The sequence below is a fragment of the Diabrotica virgifera genome, chromosome 7 (genome assembly GCF_917563875.1).
Source record: "Diabrotica virgifera virgifera chromosome 7, PGI_DIABVI_V3a".
NCBI classification, from domain to species: Eukaryota; Metazoa; Arthropoda; class Insecta; order Coleoptera; family Chrysomelidae; genus Diabrotica; species Diabrotica virgifera.
Window position 1 is genome coordinate 173146691 of NC_065449.1, and position 21380 is coordinate 173168070.

The 21380-nt window shown below is 33.6% G+C and overlaps 1 protein-coding gene across 1 annotated transcript in view; it reads right to left on the minus strand.

Annotated features, from left to right (window-relative positions):
* Positions 1-666: 666 nt before the first annotated feature.
* LOC114330226 (gustatory receptor for sugar taste 43a-like) overlaps positions 667-21380 on the minus strand; it is a 51065-nt gene continuing 30351 nt past the window's right edge. The window contains exons 4-6 of the mRNA XM_028279550.2: positions 15579-15647; positions 8668-8757; positions 667-951 (exon numbers count right to left, since the gene is read on the minus strand). Of these exons, the coding sequence (XP_028135351.2) occupies positions 895-951; positions 8668-8757; positions 15579-15647 (216 nt within the window). The 3' untranslated portion in view covers positions 667-894. The remainder of the gene's footprint in view (positions 952-8667; positions 8758-15578; positions 15648-21380) is intronic.

The following is a 21380-nucleotide window of genomic DNA, read 5'->3' on the forward strand; positions in this document are numbered from 1 at the left end:
CCTCTGCTTGCCGACATCTGTACCCCTGTTGTATCCGTAAAAAGGCTTTGTTATTTTCTTTATATTATAATTTGACATTCATCGTCAGACCGATTATTCGTTCTTGTTCTTTATTGTTTACTTTCCGTGCCCATTACTTCTTCAGCTGTGTTTTTTATGATATTACTTAGATTTTACCACTCATCATTTATGTTTTCGTGATTCAGTATTTTTTAGATTAATGATTACATATATCTTTTGTATATTCTTTATTTTTGTTTGTATCTTTCATTGCGTCTAAATTGTTTTATTCATTGTACATATATTTTTTTTATGTTTGAAATTGTGTATTGTGTGTACTTCTTATTCGTCATAAAACCCTTCTTAATTTCATTTTCATTTTTCTGTGTCGGAGCATACGCTTTATTTAAACTATAGTTACAGAAACTTGCTTTAAGTCTTAAAATACATATTCTGGGTTTTTTTGCTCCGCAATCTCTTATTATTATTTCTTACTCTCTTGTTTACCATGAATCCAGTGGCCAAGATATTATTTTTACGATCTCAGCTCCATAAAGTATTAGTTCGTATTTGGACGTTTTCAAATATTGTATACAAATAAAAATCGACATATTTTATTTGAAAATCTTTTATAATAACTAAAATTTGAAAACCTTTATTACATTATTTGTGATGTTAACTCCAGTGCTTACAATCAAACACAAATCAACCAATACGTTACTAAACCAATTTACATTTGATAGAACAATGAAAAAATGTTTTTTTTTTTAGTTTTAGAAGTTACACAAAGTTTTTAAAAATCTAATAAAAGCACGTTTATTTTTTAAAAACATTTTCAGTTAACAACGTCTTAAAGTTCTAAGTATCTCTACAATTAGAATACAGTAACTCCTGTCAAGTGGTGTTGAACTGAAATAGAATAACAAGGTATGTAGTTACAGCTCCGGCAATCTAAAAAAATAGAAAGATATTATGTAAAAAGGGGTTAAAGGGTTGCTTTAACGTGATAAATTTATTACGTAAGTATTGTAAAGTTTCCGACGTATTGAATGTTGTGTTATTAAAATAGCATGAAAGGGATTCATACGAAATAGAATTACATGGATTGCATAGGAATGATTTAGTGAAATATTTAGTGTTGCTTTTTGCACATCCTCTGATGACCTCTATATAGGGTGAGGCAGATAAAGGGCCTATTAGAAATATCTCGAGAACTAAAAGGAAGAGAATCATGAAAATTGTAATTCAGGGGTTTTGAGGTATGAGCTATTTAATGAAAATATTTTGGTCTCTTTGCTACTTTCGGTTATACCGGAAGTTGATTGTAACTTCGTTTTTTTAAATGGTACACCCTGTATATTTTTACATTTTTGGATTCTGCTCGATGTCCTCTTTCTTAAAATATGAGGTTTTGTAATATTATACAAGGTAGTATAAAAGATAATTACGGTTTTTTATAAATTTTGTAGCAAACTTCACACCCTGTAGAATTGTACTGATTTGATATCAAAAACTCCATTTATGTTCAAGTGATTTTTAATATAGTCTATTATTATTAAAATTTATTAATGTAGCGAAATGTTTAATTTTAGTATACAGGGTTGGTCGAAACTCGGAATGAGTATTATCTGAGTTTTCTTAAATGGAACACCCTGTATTTTAGTATTGTAATGAAATGATATTTTAGAGTACTTTTTTATTTCTTAAGCATTCCCTATACCTAACTGTTTTAATTTGTAGGTTATTTGTAGTTCTTGAAGCCAAACATTAATTGCAACAAAAATTACGTGAAATTGTATTAGGCTTGCCGTGAAAATATTCAATCCTAGCTAATTTTTTGATAATAAATACATGTTAATCTAGAATAATCCTTAATTTATTAATATTGGATGAGATACTAAAATGCCTACGTTGTTAAGGTTGTTGGTGCATAAAATATTAATAAAAACAAACCATATTATACCTAGTTGGCTATGGTTTTGACACTAAACTTGATTAAACATTAGACATAATGTTATTTGTATAGTTCCAGTTGCTTTGTTACCATTACTAATACAAATTTTTGTAATGGGGAACTGATTAGTAAAGTTTTTTTCTAGGAGAGTATAACAAAAATGTACTACTAGCAATAAGAATTTATCATCTGCAACTCCCTGATAGACGACAGCCAAGAAGAGAATCTTTTCAATGTTGACTAGAATAGTTTCGACGTACTACACTTAGATTACGAGAACGTTCATACTAATATGCAGATTCTCAGTGACACTAACATTTAATTCATTTTAATCATTTACAATAGTTTTTGTTCGATCAGATATCTCGTAATCTAAATTTCCAGTTCGTTGAAACCACTCTAGTAAATTTTGAAAAGTTTCTCTTTTTGGTTGTCATTTATCATGGAATTGCTGATGATAAATTCTTATTGCTAGTAGCACATTTTTATTTGTTATACTCTCCTAGAACAAAAAAAAAAATAACATCCGAATCAGTACCTCATTAGAAAAATTTATATTAGTAATAGTAGTAAAGCAACTTGAACTTCAAAAGTAGTAGAATGTTTAAGCAAAGCAAATGCTTAAGCATATTTAGTGTCAAAGTCATAGCCAACTATGTAGATAGAATATGGTATGTTTTATTAATATTACACACCAACAATCATAACTACGTAGGTATTTTGATATACCAACCAGTATTAATAAATTAAGGGTCAGTCGATATTAATATGTACTTATTTTCGAAAAATTATTTATGATTTAATACTTTCACGGCAAACCTAATAAAATTTCACGTAATTTTTGTTGTAATTAATGTTTGGCTTAAAGAACTATGAATAACTTACAAATTAAAGCAGTTAGCTTTAGGGAATGCTTAAGAAATAAAAAAGTACTATAAAATGCCATTTCATTACAATACTAAAATATAGGGTGTTCCATTTAAGAAAACTCAGATAATACTCATTCCGAGTTTCGACCAACCCTGTAGACTAAAATTAAACATTTGGCTATATTAATAATTTTTAATAATAATAGACTATACCAAAAATCACTTGAACACAAATGGAGTTTTTTGATATCAAATCAGTAGAATTCTACAGGGTGTGAAATTTGCTACAAAATTTATAAAAAACCGTAATTATCTTTTAAACTACCCTGTATAATATTACAAAACCTCATATTTTAAGAAAGAAGACATCGAGCAGAATCCAAAAATGTAAAAATATACAGGGTATCCCATTTAAAAAAACGAAGTTACAATCAACTTCCGGTATAATTGTTCCTCTTTCTTTTTCACTGCCCAACATTCAGTTCCGTGCATCATAGCCGGTCTTATGGCTGCTTTACAGAATTTTCCCTTCAGCTTTTCAGCATCACATTCAGAATTTTCACAATCATTTCACCATCCAAAGATACCATTTTATTTGTAGTAGCCCCATCTTTAAATGAACATTCCAAATACTCTGTTTTTGTCCTACTAAGTTTTAAACCTTTTTCCTCCAGAGCTTGTCTCCACTATTCCAGTTTTTGTTATAAGTCTCTTTCACTATTTCCTATTAACACTATATCATCAGCATACATTAGGCACCACGGAATACTACCCTGTAGTTTCGCTGTTATCTGGTCCAAAACTAATGAAAGTAAATAAGGTCTAAACACCGAGCCTTGGTGAAATCCTACTTTCACCTGAAATTTATCAGTCTCTCCCACACCTGTTCCAACACTAGTCGTTACTCCCTCATATATATCTCTCAAAATCTTTACATATTCGCCAGGGACTCCTTTCTTATTGAGTGCCCACCACAGAATCTCTCGAGGAACTCTATCATATTATGCTTTCTCAAGATCAATGAATACCATATGAGCGTTGGTCTCTTTATTCCTGTATTTTTCCATCAGTTGCCTTACAATGAAAATTGCATCTGTTGTTGATCTGCCCTGCATAAAGCCAAATTGATTATTTGATATATCGGTTTCTTCATGTATCCGTCCATCAATTATTCTCTCCCATATTTTCATGGTGTGGCTAAGTAGTTTTATAGCCCTGTAGTTTGTGCATTGTTTTATGTCTCCCTTGTTTTTGTAGACAGGTACTCATATACTGCTTCTCCATTCGTCTGGCATTTGTCCAACTTTCATAATTCTATTAAATAGACCTGCTAGCCAAGTTATTACTGTCTCCCCCAATGCTCTCCATACTTCCCCAGGAATATCATCTGGTCCGACTGCTTTTCCTTTCTTTATTTTTTGAAGCGCTTGCTGTTGCTGTTACTGTCTCCGTTAACTCCACAGGCTGTCTGTCAAATTCTTCATTTATTAAACTGTCAAAATACATTCTCCATCTCTTTTTGACATCCTTTTCGTGAATTAGTATTTTATTATTTTCATCTCGGAGACATCTAATCTGATTAAAATCTCTTGCTTTCTTTGCTCTCTGTTTGGCTATTTTATATATCTTTGTTTCGCCTTCCCCGGTATCAAGTTGATCGTATAGGTCTGAATACGGTTCTGCTTTAGCTTTTGCTACTGCTACTTTCGCTTCCTTTTTGGCGACCATATAGTTTTGAAGATCTATGTCCGATCTGGTTTCTTGCCACTTTTTATATAATTTTCCTTCTTTTTTATTTTTCCTTGTACTTCGTTTGACCACCACCAAGTCTCTTTATCATCAAACTTTTTTCCTGACGTTTTCCCAAGTATTTCAATAGCCGTCTCTCTAATGATATTGGCCATTTTTCTCCAAATTGTGTTAGAGCTTCCTTTCATGTTCCAACATATTTTTTCTACTATTCTTTCCCTAAATAGACCTTCCTTCTCATCTTTTAGCATCCATCACTTGATTTTTTGTGGTCCTCTCCGATATTTTTGTTTAGTTTCGCTTTTTACTTCGATGTCCAGAACAAGCAGCTTATGTTGTTGGCTTGCTGTCTCACTAACAGTCCTTGCATTCACGTATGTTTTCTTTCCTATCATAAAGTAGTATATTTGGGATTGATGTTGTCCACTTTTGTAGGTAGTAAGTTGAGTTTCTCTCTTTTTAAAGAATGTGCTAACAATCGCCATATCCAATGCTGTTGCTAATTCTAGCATGTCATCTCCAGCTTCATTTCTAGTTCCAAAGCCTAATCCCCCATGTATTGTTTCATATCCTGTCCTGGTTTGGCCCACATGTGCATTAAAATTACCTCCTATTATAACTTTCTCCTCTGCTGGAATATCACTCAGTACGTCTCCTAATTGGTCATATAAAGCTCTTCTTTCATTCTCACCCAGACCTGTTTGAGGAGCATACACACTACACACACAACATTTAATACCTCTTTATCAATTACAAATTTCACTAACATCATTCTATCACTCGTTTTTACAACTTTTACTACGTTATCTTTCATTTCACTATCAGCAATTATACCAACTTCATTTCTAGTGTGACTACTCCTACATACCACAATTTATATCCATCACCTAGTTCTTTCGCCCTTTGTCCTTTCCACCTAGTTTCTTAAATACAAGCAATTTGAACTCTTCTTCGTTTGAATGCATCCACTAACTCCAGACTCTTACCTGTAAGACTACCAAGATTCGAAGACCCTATCCGGATTTTTCTAACCTGTAATGGTGTTCCCCCTGAGATAGTGCTCACCCGGAGATCCGAACGGAGGCTCATTTTACTTCCGGAACATTTTACCTCAGGAGATGCCATCATTTCAGTATAAGTTTTTATTGCGTTTGGAGAAGGTCTTTTCATTATTATGGCCTGAAAATATTTTTGGATATTTGATGCCTGAATGCCCTTTCTATCAGCACCATACCCTGCCCTGCACGTTTAGCCAATTACTCTGGGCTAATTAACAAAATACAAGGAAAAGTTATTTACCAGCAATTTTATTGCTGGAATCGAATCTTATTATTGTATGTATTAATAATATAGGTATGCAAAGTCCGCAGATAGTGTGCTACTTTTTTTATAAACAAAATGGCGCCCGAAAATCGTGTTTTTTTCAATTTTTGCTCTATAACTCCAAAGATTTTAACTTTACACCAAAAACACCCAAATAAAAATTCACCACAATTAAATTCTGCATAGAGACGTGTTTTCCCCAAATCACCTCGACGAAAACTTTCCCCGTAAAAATCGGGTTTTTCCAACAAAATCTTTAATTTTCAACTAAAATTTTAGATAAGTAATTGTTAATCAATAATTAAATTACTTGGTAATGTAAAGTCACTTTTTGTATAGATTATAATTCCAGAAGCCGATGGAAATTGAATAAACAGTTTAGCAGCAATTGAATTGCTAATTAAAAATTTACGGTAGCTATAATAACGACAATAATTATGATGCATAAGAATAACTATAATTTTTTCATAAAAAGATACTATACCTATCTAATGTACTTTACAGAATTGAAATTGGACTATTTAAGCGGCCTCAGGAATATTTTAAAATTATAAACAATTTTTTGGCTTATAAACAAATAGAATATCTCGGTAAGTATTAAACTAAATTAAATCGTGAAAACGGTAATCGAAAAACAGCGGCAGGATGCTTCTTTAAAAGAAAAACGTTTAAATATGAAAAGTGGTTCCTGAGATACAACCGGTCAAATTTGGCCGGAATTTACGGCAAAGATATAAACAATAGTATCATAATTTTCAAACCATCACCTTTTTATTTTTGTTCTCTTTCTCCACACCAATTTTCATATCTTTAAAATACTCATAATATATATTATTATAATAAAAACTATCAACAATACGTGTGGAAATTGCCAAAAATAGGAAAATTCCATTCAAAAATTAGGTTGAAGAAAATGTAACCCTCAAAGTTCAAAATCGGTATACCTTAAAAAAAATGCATTTTCTCGGCTTTCCATGGAGCAATTTCCTTCATTCTTTTTTTGTTCCCTAATAACTCGAGTAGAGCCATCGAACTAACGCATTATTAAATGTCAAACTTGCTTTTGTTTTGTTATAATAGATTAATATATTTATAAGAACAGAAAACTACATATTTTTTCCAGTTGTAGGCTTTTTTTTAGATAAACTTACTACCAGTGTACCTTTTAAAGTTAATAACATAAATATTCTCATTTGAAAGTTGTATAATTATTTAAACAATTTTTATTTAAACAAATTAAAATTTTGTGTTATAATAAATAAATTAATTTATTATTACAAAACAGGAGCGAGTTTGACATTTAATGATGCATTAGTTCAATGGCTCTACTCGAGTTACTTGGGAACAAAAAAAGAATGAAGGAAATTACTCCATGGAAAGCCGAGAAAATGCATTTTTTTTAACGTATACCGATTTTGAACTTTGAGGGTTACATTTTCCCCAACCAAATTTTTGATTGGAATTTTGCTATTTTTGGCAATTTTCACACGTATTATCGATAGTTTTTATTATAATAATATATGTTATGAGTATTTTAAGGATATGAAAATTGGTGTGGAAAAAGAGGACAAAAACAAAAAGGTGATGGTTTAAAAATTATGATCCTATTGTTTATATCTTTGTCGTAAATTCTGGTCAACTTTGACCGGTTGTATCTCAGGAACTGCTTGTCATAATTAAACGTTTCTTCTTTTAGAAGAAGCGTTTTGCCGCTGTTTTTCGAATACCGTTTTTACAACTTAATTTGGTTTAATATTTCCCGAGATATTCTATTTGTTTATAAGCCAAAAAAGTCATTATAATTTTAAAACATTCCTGTGGCCGCTTAAATTGTCCAATTTCAATTCTGTAAAGTACAATAGATAGGTATAGTGTCTTTTTATGAAAAAGTCATAGTTATTCTTATGCGACATAATTATTGTCGTTATTTTAGTGACCGTAAATTTTTAATTAACAATTCAATTGTTGCTAAACTGTTCATTCAATATCCATCGGCTTCTGGAATTATAATCTATACAAAAAGGACTTGTGTATTACCACGTTATTTAATTATTGATTAACAATTACTTATCTAAACCTTTAGTTGAAAATTAAAGATTTTGTTGGAAAAACCCGCTTTTTCCGGGGAAAGTTTTCGTCGAAGTAAATCGGAAAAAACACGTCTCCATGCAGAATTTAATTGTGGTGAATTTTTATTTGAGTGTTTTTGGTGTAAAGTTAAAATCTTTGGAGTTATAGAGCAAAAATTGAAAAAAACACGATTTTCGGGCGCCATTTTGTTTATAAAAAAGTAGCACACTATCTGCGGTCTTTGCATACCTATATTATTAATATATAGAATCATAAGATTCGATTCCAGCAATAAAATTGCTGGTAAATAACTTTTCCCAAAAATGGCCTATTCTCATTCTCCGATAATCAGCCCAGACTAAATACACCACCAATGCAACCAAAGTCCAGTATTACCCCACACCCGCCTGCATTTTTCTGTATAGGCCAGGATCCCTACTGTAAGGACTGCCCTATAAGCCAATGTATTGTTGCCCGTATCCCGCCACTAGGAGGCACGTACTTTATTTGGGATACAAGAAATTCGGGATACAAGAATTCCAATGAAATCATACAATCAATAAAAAACAAATACGTAAAATGTGCTTCAAGTAAATACGCAGTTTTGTAAGAGCGTTAGCAGAATCTTTTTATCGGTAAAAACTGTTTTAATCGTTTTGTATTCAATTTGAATTGGAATTGCTGTTGAATTTTTAAACTTACCGAAGTCAACAAAGCTCTGCTAATTTTAAAAAATCCACATGAAGAAAATCTTAGTTTCCATCGATTAAACTGAAGCGAAAACATTGTCATCTAAAACAGTAAAGAAATCATAAGAATCGGTCATTTTAAAAACGACATACATATTACCAAATTTTGTCAAAAATAACTTTAGAGATTTTCATGAAGTTGGTACCCGCCTACTATTTTGTGAAAAAAATCACACTAATCACACTTAATATTTTATTAAGTTGCATATATTTATGTATTATGTAGATAAGTACCAAGCAACAATAATTGTCCCCTTATACAATAGATAATTTTTCAGTCGCTAAAAATATGTGCAATATTAAACTTTGACTTGCTTTGAAGCCTAGAAGGGAAGTATGAAGAAAGCCTCTCCTTATTCTTCTTCTTCTTCTGGTTCCTATCCGTATCGGATGTTGGAAATCATATTGGCAATCATAACCTTGCTCGCTGCAGCTTGAAACAGTTCCTTTGAGATTTCCTTAAACCATGTTCTCAAATTCCGAAGCCATGATATTCATCTTCTACCGAGTCCTCGCTTACCTTTGACTTTACCTTACAATATGGACTGCAGCAGGAAGTAACATAACGTGTCCAAACACTGCAGTTTTATGCTTTTTGATCACAATCTCCGATTCCCTCTTCATTCTTTCTAGAACTTCCTTTTTCGTGATCCTTGCTGTCCGGGATATTCTCAGCATTCTTCTATAAAGTCACATCTCAAACGCTTTAAGTTTTTTATTGGTGGTGTCTGTAAGCGTCCATGCCTCCGTTTCGTACAATAATACAGAGAAAACATAACATCTCAAATGTTTCATTTTTGTTGGGATATGTTGTGGCTTTCGAAGATGGCTCTGGATGAGAGTCTTGAAATTATACATATTTAATTTTAACTTAAAGTATTTTAATGTGCCTTCGAATCAATTGAAAGCGATTTAATTAGCTAATCTTTTCAACACCACAATGATTTACCACAGTGATCACCACAGAAAATGTCACTGATAAATAACGAACGGTTTCTTTCAAAACCAATCTTCGTAACGACTTCAGTTGTTGAATTAATATCTGTATACAGGGTGTTTCATTAAAAATTGTCCATATAGTAACTGGAGAAACCTTATCGCAAAACACGAAGTTTTAACCTAAAACACGTAAATAAAATGTGGTTCCTTACTGAGTTACAGGGTGTTTTATCTAAAAATTTAGAAATTATTTTTGCTCAGCATTTTAAAACTACTCGATGTATCCTTTTTATACCTGGCAGAAATTGCGACTACTAGACACTCTACTAAATTATGATAAACAAACGTTTCTAGCTACTACCAGAGGCGTACGACAGGGGATGGAGGAGGGTTGACCCTTATCAAACTCTACGTCACTAGAGGAATTACTATTTTAGTGCCATTTTTAGATTCTACAATACTTTTTACGTAAATAATATACTCTTCATTGGTAACGATAAAGTCATTAGTTTTCGACATATTTGAAGTTAAATATGAAACGGCACAGTTATTTTGATTAATTTATAATATGATTCATATGATTAAAATTTAAAAATTATTTGTACCCAGTACTTTAAAACTATTTGGCATATCCTTATCATACTTGGCAGAAAGTCTAGGTACTGTACACCCTAATAAATTGAGATAAATAAACGTTTCTAGCTACTACCAGAGGCGTACGACAGGGGATAATGGCTGGTTGACCCTTCCCAAATTCTACGCCACTCACGAAATTATTATTTTAGTGTAATTTTTTGATTTTGCAATAGTTTTTATGTAAATAATATACTGTTGATTCGTAACGATAAAATGATTAGTTTTCGAGATATTTGAAATTAAAAATGAAGCGACACAATACACTGATCAAAATAACCGTGTCGTTTCATTTTTAACTTCAAATATCTCGAAAATTAATGACTTTATCGTTACGAATGAAGAGTATATTATTTTCATGGAAAGTATTGGAGAATCCAAAAATTGAACTAAAATAGCAATTTCGCCAGTGGTGTAGAATTTGGGAAGGGTCAACCAGTCACTTTACCCTGTCGTACGCCTCTGGTAATAGCCATAAACGTTTGTTTAACACAATTTAGTAGCTTGTACAGTACCTATAGTTCCTGCCAAGTATGAAGAGGATACGTCGAACAGTTTTAAACTGCTGAGCAAAAATAGATTTTAAATTTTTAGATAAAACACCCTGTAACTCAGTAAGGAACCACATTTTATTTAAGTATTTTGGGTTAAATCTTCGTATTTTGTGCTAAGGTTTCTTACTATTTGGACAATTATTAATGAAACACCCTGTATAAAACAGATGTTAAGCAACAACTTAAGCAAATAGACTAACAGCAATTAGAGCCAAAGAGAAAACAATTACAGGATGGTGTTTACAAACTGACATGTGGTGACTGTCCGAAACTTACATCGGTCAAACTGGCAGAACTTTTGACAAACGAATATCAGAACACAAAAGGGCTTTCAGCAATAAAACAAGAGATTATACATACTCACTTTATTATTATTATTATTCACGAAATAATATTCAAATTCTCACTGTTGAAGTTTGAGTATTTACAACATTTGTATATTGACCATTTACTAACAAATTTGGTTGCAAAAAACAACAACATTCACAATCAAAGATATAACTTTGAGAGAGAAATGAAAAATGGGTCTTTTTCTTGATGTGTCTAGCCATGACAAATATTGGCGATCATCCTGGCAATGTTTATCTTATCTCCAGCAGCGTGGAAAAGCGGCATAAATGGTGTTTTAAACCAGGTTCTGGAAATATTCAACGAAGATATTCTTCTTCTTCCTACACCTCACTCTCCGAACATTTTTTCCTGTAGGATGACTTATAGTAGAGTATTTCTGGATTTCTTCTCAGATCTGGTATTTCTTGTTTATAATATGACGTACCAAGATACCATAAAACGATACGATTTATCTATGCTGATATTACGGCATTAGATATCCACAAAAACCTGCGGGCTGTTTTGAACAAATACAAGAAAAAATTCGGATGCGCTAAAGTAACTGAAAAATAATATAATAACTTTCTAAAATCAAACCTTCCATAAACTCAAGTACGCGCTAATGTGTCATTGTATGGAAATGTTGAAACTCATATGGGGAAGTTAGCGATTATGTTGCTGCAAACAACTAAAATATCTGAGACCAAGACTATAAAAATATGGAGCTTTTACATTAATAATACCGTGTGGTATTTTTAAGTAAGTAAAGTCGCCAACCCATAAAAAACAACAGTCGTAAACCATGGATCAGTGACCAAACATGGAAAATTATACAACAAATAAGGCAACTTAAAGTTGGCAGTTTTGATTTGAACGGCTGTAACGTTACAAACGTCACATCTTTGATATTTTATTTTTAAAATAATTATTTTACCATATTTCCTTTAATATTTCATTAATAATTATCTTCTTCTAATTGGTTTACCCATTTTCCCCTTTAAAAATCGGTTGGCGCTCTCTTTTATTACCTTCTTTTATTATCCTCTTTTATTTACTCTATCTCTTTTTATTTAAATCATCATCTGAACATACTGAACGTACCTCGTATACATTCTTACTCCGTAAGTATCTGTCTCAATACGGAACATGCTGCTACTTCATAGTACTTGGTTGTCATTTTAAATGTCGTTTTCAATGACAGTGTCACTTCATCGACTTGACCCCCTACTCCCTGACATACACTGGAAGGGAAAAATGAATCCTTAAAAAGGCATGTAATTCCAAAATTAAATCATTTCTATTTCAACAAATCATCTTCCTCTTGGGGTAAGAATAATATATTGTAATTATATTTCTCCGTCTAACAGTTTTTCTAATGTTTTTTTTATCTAACCTTCAAATGTTCAACCATGTGTTTGATTTCTATATTTCTTTTCATCTATTAATATGCACGTTTAGTAATCAAAATTTTAACTATTCTCATCTAAATTTCATTTGATTTATTCTTGTCATCTGCTACTCTTTCTGACGATTAGAACGGCAGATGGCACACGTTGGTTTTTCTTCTTGATGATTGATATGTGTCTTTATCTTATAGTTTTTGGGAATAAAATCACTTTCCTCCCTCCGGGAGCTGCAAGCATCCTCAAATCGCCGGCGATAGAACAACGAGGACCATGTCATCAGGGCTGCAACCGCATCACCAAGACTGCAACGACCAACATCCGTAGGCCTGGTGGCCTAGAACATCCACGTCTCCAGAGCCAGTTGCAGAACCAGCAGCAGTACCATTCGACATCAAGAAGATACCATCAGCTACCAAAAGCCATAAGTATAATCCAGAATTGTTAGTTTTTGGCAAGAATTTAAATACATTTGTTAATGCAATTTACTAAGTCATTTTATTTATTATATCTTTATGAACAATAAACATGATTAGTTAAAATTATTGTTTTGTTTGCTTCCATTCCAATTTTCATAGTTCATATCTGAGGTTAGGACAAGACGAACACACACCTGAGTGACTGAGCTAAGCTAAGGGTGTAACGATGGCTATCTTGGTTAGTTGAGGTAATATTTTCGAATATTGTTTCAATTAGCGGGGTAGTCTATCGCTTACTCGTTACACGGCTATCGCAGCTTATCATGAGAAATCCAAAGAAATTGCCGGAAAGATAAAGACAAATGTGTGTCTAACATTTGCCAGGAAGTCGAAATGATCCACTTTCATCGAAATGAAACAAGAGACCTCTTTCAGAAAGTAAAGTTACTGGCTCGGGGATTCAAACCCAGAAATTACGCTATAGATAAAGGATGAGACAGGTAATATGGTAAGCGATATGGATGCGGTTCTGGAGACATGGAAGAAATCTATAAAGCTGAAGCCTCTAACATGAATCATATAACAGCACTGCAAGTCTCAACAACAATCCTAGAACCAGATATTCTAAGGTCTGAAGTCGATGAAGCCATAAAACACCTTAAAAGGAATAAATCACCTGGTTGCGATTATATCACGGCAGAACTTTTACAGAACATGGGTGAACATGGTCTCCAATTAATGTGGAGACTGTGCAATTATGTATGGAGAATCTGCAAATGGTCCAGTGATTGGTGTACCGCACTATTTACTCCCATTCATAAGAAAGGCGTGACCACAAAATGTAGTAACTGCCGAACCATCTCACTAATTTCACACCCAAGTAAAATTCTGTTGAGAATCATCAAGTGTCGCATGCAGACATACCTGGATAGATAAACGCAGGCTTCGTAAAGGGTAAAGGCACAAGGTAGCAAATTCTTAATATGCGACAACTCATTGAGAAAGCACGAGAATTCAAAATTCCGATGATCATCTGCTTTCTGGATTATCAGAACGCATTTGACTGTGTAGACTGAACAGTTTTGTGGAAAGTTCTACATGAGATGGGGGTTCCTGATCATCTGTCAGCTCTGGTGAAAAGCCTATATGAGAACAGTGAGACCAGAATAAGGATTGAAATCTATAAGTCCGATCCTTTTAAAATAGGTAGAGGAGTCCGACAAGGATGTATTCTATCTCCAAGTCTTTTTAATTTTTATGGGGAATATATAATGAGAAAAGCACTGGACAAATGGAATGGCGGTATTTCTATCGCAGGAAAGAAGAACTCAAATCTCAGATATGCAGATGATACAACATTAATAACTGCATCCGCAGAAGAAATGTCCAGCCTGCTGCAGCTAGTGGAAGCCGAAAGCATTAGATGTGGTCTCAAGATCAATAAACAAAAAACAAAAATTATGATAGTAAATTATTCAAATTCACTTCAGACAACAGGAGCCTTAGACCAGTTTGAAGTGGTTAACGAGTTCAATTATCTAGGATCCTACATCAGTAATACAGGATCTTGTGAAACAGAAATACGTAGGAGAATAGGAATGGCCAAAAACGCTATGAGTCGATTATCGAAAATCTGGAAAGATCGATGCTTGTCGAAGAACACCAAAATAAGATTAGTACGTGCCTTAATTTTTCCCATATTTAATTACGGATCCGAAACATGGACAATGAAATCGGACGACAGAAAAAGGATTGACGCCTTTGAAATGTGGTGCTGGAGAAGAATGCTTCGGATCTCATGGACGGAACACAGAACAAATCACTTAAACCCTTAAGAGCTTAATATTCAGACTCGACTTTCCTCTATTTGCCTCTCCACCGTCTTAAAAATTTTCGGCCGTACTGCAAGAAGAAGTGATGATAATCTTGAGAGACTTATAATTTCGGGAAACGTTGAAAAGCGCAGAAGTAGAGGTTGCTCACCTACTCGATGGACGGATCAAGTACAGAAAGCCAGTGGAAAAACATTCTCTGATTCCATGGGGAAACTCAAGACAGAAGCCGATTGAACGAGATAGTTGCTCGTATTATAGGGAATCACGACACTCAGCAATGAGGAAACGACTGAGGAGGAGGATGGTATTTTTGCTGGGGAGATACTTTTGGACACGTCCCGGCCAGTTCGATTTTTAACCCTGTTTGAAGTAGCTCTAGTGTCGATGCTCACACTAGCTCAGGAGGACCGACGGCTTAACGTACCCTTCCAAACATGGTGAACGGCTCGTATCATTTTTAGAATTGAAAATGTCTTTTTTGGTGCCGGGAATAGACCCAGTGCGCTGTGGCTTATGAAGCCAGTATTTAGCCACTGAGCTACGGCTGTCCACCTTTATTAGATTACAAATCCTCTACAGAGAAAAATCAAAATTATTTCAAGAAACAATTTAATTCAAAAATTTACTGCAAAAAGTTAGGGAGCTCGGCCTACAACACTAAGAACTTTAGCCCTGGCTTTGTGTTTTTTTGTAGAGTAATCAGGTCCAGTTTCGTATAAAAAAATGTTTGTGTTATAAAATAATTACTTACCCCCTTCTTTATAGTGTCGTCAACTTCGTAAGTTAGCATGTCAGATATAACACTTGAGGTTTTATTATGCTAAAATAAGATAATCTTAATTGTTTTAATATACCTAGTGTACAATAGAAATAAACTGCTCTAATAACATAAAACTACTTAATCATGATTTCAAAAAAGTAAGTTAACTTCCGTCAAAAACAGAACTATTTTGGATGCTGTTCCATTGTTTGCTTGAAATAGGCCAACTAAAAAGAGTTAGATCTAATATGTATGCTGTACATATGGGTGATATTCTATATAGGATGATAAGAGAGAAAATACGAGCGACATATGTGATTTACATCAATGTACAATAACGGCGACAATATGCAACCTTGCCTAACCCCTCTCCTTATCTCCATTTCTTTGGCGGACATTGGTTTGTGCGGAATGACTGCCTGTTTGATAATAATATGTATCAAAACTTACCAAAGTTTTGATTATAAAAAAAATGTTGGACAGTTTACATAAAATTAAAAATAGTAACAAGCTGCTACATATTGAATAACATAAAATACAATAAGAGTTCTACACAAAACAACATTTAATAAAAATAAAATTAAATGAAAAAATTAGGTTTTTCAATATTTCTTTTTTGTTGGTGTCCGGGAGTGCGAATGGAGATAAGAAATGTTGTTCCTAAACCGGGCTCCGTAAAATTGTTATTTTTAAGCGATATAACAAAGTAATAAATTGTAAATGTGTGCCGAATTATAATTGAAACTGTAAGTGTACAAGATATAATTAATTTCGTTGTAAAAACGTTTTGACTTTAATATATTGGGACAGTTTGTTTAATCTATTATAAACAATTTTTCGTTATCAGTGGTTTCACGTTAATTACACCTGTCGTGAAACAGTCCCAAATACCTGTTTTTAATTAGCCATGGAAAATATTTTTACCACAATGTAATCCAATATCCAATATCAACAAAATGTCTCACAAACATATTCTTCAGCAATATCAAAAGCTCAGTTTCCTTCTAAAGAGAACGCGATCATTTTTAATGCACTAGACAATACCAAACTTCAAGAATACCTCATCCCCTTGGGAAAAATAATCCAACCCAAAAATATTATATTCTGCTCTCGACTGTCTAAGAGTCGCATCTGTATGTACCTATCTAGCAAACAACTGGTAGAAGATTTCATGACCAACAGAGGATACATTGAAAAGCAAGGTCAAATTGTTGGAGTTAGGAAATTATTAACACCAGCAGAGAGGATTATCCTCTCCAACTTAAGCCCCTACATACCTCATGAAATACTAATCAACGAATTACAAAATATTGGTTTAGTACGGTATTCACCTATGACATTCCTTAAAATTAGTGCCACCTTACCTGAATATAACCATATTCTCAGCTTTAGGATGCAAATATACATCAGTCCCCACAATTTAACACTTCCGGAATCATTTCTACTTGAGTTTGATAACACCTATCATAGGATTTTCATATCACAAGATGGCTTGGTCTGCTACAATTGCAAGAAGCCTGGCCACAAAGCATCTCAGTGTTCCGAATCAACAGTTCTAGAAGATCAACATTCAAATAATGAAAAATCTTTACCCAGTCTGGGTAATGCAGCCTCGCAACAAACACATAAACCATCTGAAGAAATGTCAATATTCCACGTTTCCACCACTGCAGAGTCCCAACATATACATCTGGTATTAGAAGAACCAACGTTAGTGTCCCACGATTTAAACACAACAACCCCGATAACAAACATTGTTCAATAATCTAACTCTCATAAGCGTACCGTTGACGATATAACTTCACCTGAAATTGAGTCTTCTTCAGCAGAATGCGAGTCGTTCCGTGAGCCTAAAATTCTGCCAAAAATCAAAAAATCTAAAACTGTTTCAACGGAAAGTAGTAGTAACTCTATATCACTGCTACTAGAACCCGCAAAAACGTTTTTTAAAATCATTCTCTATCTTTCGTTCTTGATTAAAACCAACTGGATATGCTTCTAACTAACATTACCGGCTGCTGATCCCTTGAGAATCATTCAAGAATACACAAAAGATTACTCCGCTCTAATTAATATGTTGAAAAATTATGTCTCCACTTAAAAGCGCAAATTAACATCTATTAAGAAGAAAATTCATGTTTACCTTGGTAAAGAGATTTCTGTCTCTGACAGTGACACTTCTCAATTAAGTCAAAAATAACATTCATGTCATTACTTCAATGGAATATTAATAAATTTTTTCATCACTTCGCTTTTCTCCAACTACTTATTACTGAGCAATTACCTGATATAATATGCTTACAGGAAACTAATTTAAACCCACATAAAGTATACAATTCCAATAATTTCAAATGTTTTAGAAAAGATAGAATAACACAAAACAGTTTTTCTTCTGGCGGCGTTGCCACCCTTGTCAAAAAATCTCTGGAGGTTAAGGAATTCCCGGTAACAACAAACCTCGAAGCATTAGTTATAGAAGTACATACAATCAAAAAACAAATATTTCATTTGCAATCTCTACCTAACTTCTAGTGCATCAGTAACTTACGTTGAATTAAAAGAACTAATAGATCATATACCCTTACCCCGTCTTATAGTGGGGGATTTGAATAGCCATAATATAATCTGGGGATCGTACTACACAGATGGAAGAGGGAATATTTTGAAGAACATAATTTCAGAACTTCAACTAAATTTCTTAAACGACGGCCCTCCTACCAGATTCAATGTAAGTACAGGAAACTCTTCAGCAATCGACCTAAGTATTTGCGACCCTACACTCATGCCACGATTTACGTGGGAAGTTCTACCATGGCAGTGATCACTATCCCATAATAATAAAGAACTCTACGGCTATAAGACAAGATTTGTTTCTACCAAAGTGGAGAATCGAGATCGCTGATTGGTTCAAATTGGAAACTTATATTAATGATTAAATGTCAAATAATTGTTCTTTATCCAATAATGCTAACGAGACAGTAAATGCTTTGCTTAATATAATTAAAACTGGTGCCAATCTATTTGTCGGAAATACTAAAAAGACCAAAAAAACTATCACCCTGTACCATGGTGGACCCCAGAATGCGATACCGCAATTAGGATAAATAAAGCAGCGCTAAACAAGTATAAGAGATACAAAATATTGAAAACAAAGTAAGCCAAATAATACCTAACAAGCCAAAACATCTTCCTGGTCCAAATATATTTCTGAAATAAATTCTTCAACTCCAACGAATCAAGTATGGAAAAGGATAAAGAAAATATCTGGCCTAAAATATACATCGTTGATCTCAAAATTAAAAATAAAGAATGAAATTTTCAATTGTCCTATTAAAATGGCTAATGCATTAGCTAAAACATTTAATAATATGCCATCTAATAATAACTATAGTACTACTTTCCTTAACTACAAGATACAAGCTGAAAGTGCTAACTTGCCAGAAAATGAGGCGAAAACAATTCACTTAACCTACCTTTTACTATTGAAGAACTGAATAATGCCCCTATGGAATTAAAAAGCACTAGTCCAGGACCAGACGACATATCAGTAATATTTTTAAAACATTTTCCTCTTTCCGCTAAGCTATACCTACTCAATCTCTTTAATCTAATATGGCAAAACAACAAATTTCCGTCAGCTTGGTCAAAAGCCATCATCTTTCCCTTTATAAAATCGCAAAAACCAAGTCTAGAATCTGACTCTTATAGATCCATCAGCTTAACATGTTCAATGAGCACCTTAATGGAGAAAATGGTTAACCATAGACTGATGTGGATGATGGATACATCTAATCACTTAATACCAGAACAAAATGGATTTCGACCTAATCGCTCTGGAACTGATAATATCTTGGACTTGGAAAGTGACATTCACGAAGCGCTAGCCACAAAACAATCCTGTATTGCAATATTTTTTTATCTGAAACGAGCTTTTATCACTTGTTGAAAATTTGACATTATCAAAAAATTAGTCATGGAATATAGGCGGAAATTGTCAAATTGTCTTAATTTTATTAAAATTTTTTTGTAAAATAGGTTATTTCGAGTTAGGGTATATAGTTCGTACTCTAAGGAATACGCTGAAGAAAATGGGACTCCGCAAGGTTCAGTACTTAGTCCTACTTTGTTTCTAGTAGCAATAAATAGTATCATTCATAATCTACCTAATCCCTTAAAAGCTCGATTATCCGCAGATGATCTTGTTGTTTATATAAAAGGCAAAAAGACTAAGTTAATGGCAGATACATTGCAATCAATGATAAAACAGTTAGAAGAATGGTCAGCCAGTACAGATTTTGAATTTTCAGTACCAAAAACTTCGGCAGTATTGTTCACCAAAGAACCTCCTCAAGTTTACCCAACATTAAAGATGTATAACTCCATAATAGCATTTAAACCATCCGCAAAACTTCTAGGTATGTGGTTTGATCAAAAACTGTCGTGGCAAGAGCATATAAAACAGATTGTATCCGAATGTCTTAAAAGACTAAACCTATTGAAAACATTGGCTAATAGAAATTGGAGATCAGATCAAACAACCTTATTGCGAGTATATCGAATATTAATAAGATCCAAAATAGACTACGGGTCAATCGCATATGCTTCAGCCTCACCAACAGCACTTAAAAAGCTCGACACTGTGCACAATCTTGGCATTAGAATTGCTCTTGGAGCATTCCGGACAACTCCCATCGAAAGCTTAATGAGTGAAGCCGGTGAACCACCTTTACAATACCGACGACTGTATCTGACACTATCTCATTCAACTTCTATTACCTCAGATCAAAGTAAACCTTTGTACGACAATACCTTCAACGATAAATACATGAACTACTTTGATAATAGGCCTCGCACACCAAAACCATGCTATGAAAGAATTCGAATGTACTGTTCTGAACTAAATATTCAATTCCCAAAAGTTTTTCTAACAAAGTCTGACAGCTGGCCTCCGTGGACTATTGCAGAACCGAAAATTAATGTATCATTAAGCTTAAATATTAAAGATCAAACAAATGCATCAATCTCTAAAGCAAAGCTTAATCTTATCCTAAACCAGCAGTACAAACACTGGCTTTAAATATTTACCGATGCGTCAAAAACAGAATAGGGTGTTTGTCCCTTAAAATTTGACCTCCCCACTTATTCCACCATATATACTCATCAGAACTTTTGCTTTGTTCAAAGCCCTACAATATATTAACAGCAAACACATCTCCTACACTGTCATTCTTTCCGATTACCTCTGCGCTATTTAAGCTATGCAAAATCTATATCCGAAACATTCCATAGAAAAAATGATAAAATTGGAACTTCAGATAGCTCAAGAAAATTCCAGAACAGTAAATTTTTGTGGATACCTTCGCACATTGGTATCGATGGCAACGAATTCGCAGATATAAGTGCTCGCGATGCTATTGGTAGTGACGAATCTGAGGTCGAACATCGGAGTGTGGCAAGTGATTTAAAAGCCTTTTTTTTTAAAATAAAGTGTTAAGTGAGTGGAACCGGGAGTGGCAAAATTCGGTTTCGAAACTAAAACTAATTAAAAGTGACATCTCTCCGTGGCAACCAACAGCAGCAAGCAGAAGATCCCAAATAATCCTAACACATTTGAGACTGGGCCATAATAGGTATACACACGCACACCTATTCACAAAGAGCGAAGCTCCAAAGTGTTCCGTTTGTAATGTAGCAGACAGTATAGTTCATTTTTTAATTGATTGTCCTTAATATAGTATTGAAAGACGTATATATGGCATCCCGAACAGCTTGCAATTGTTACTGGGAAAGAAC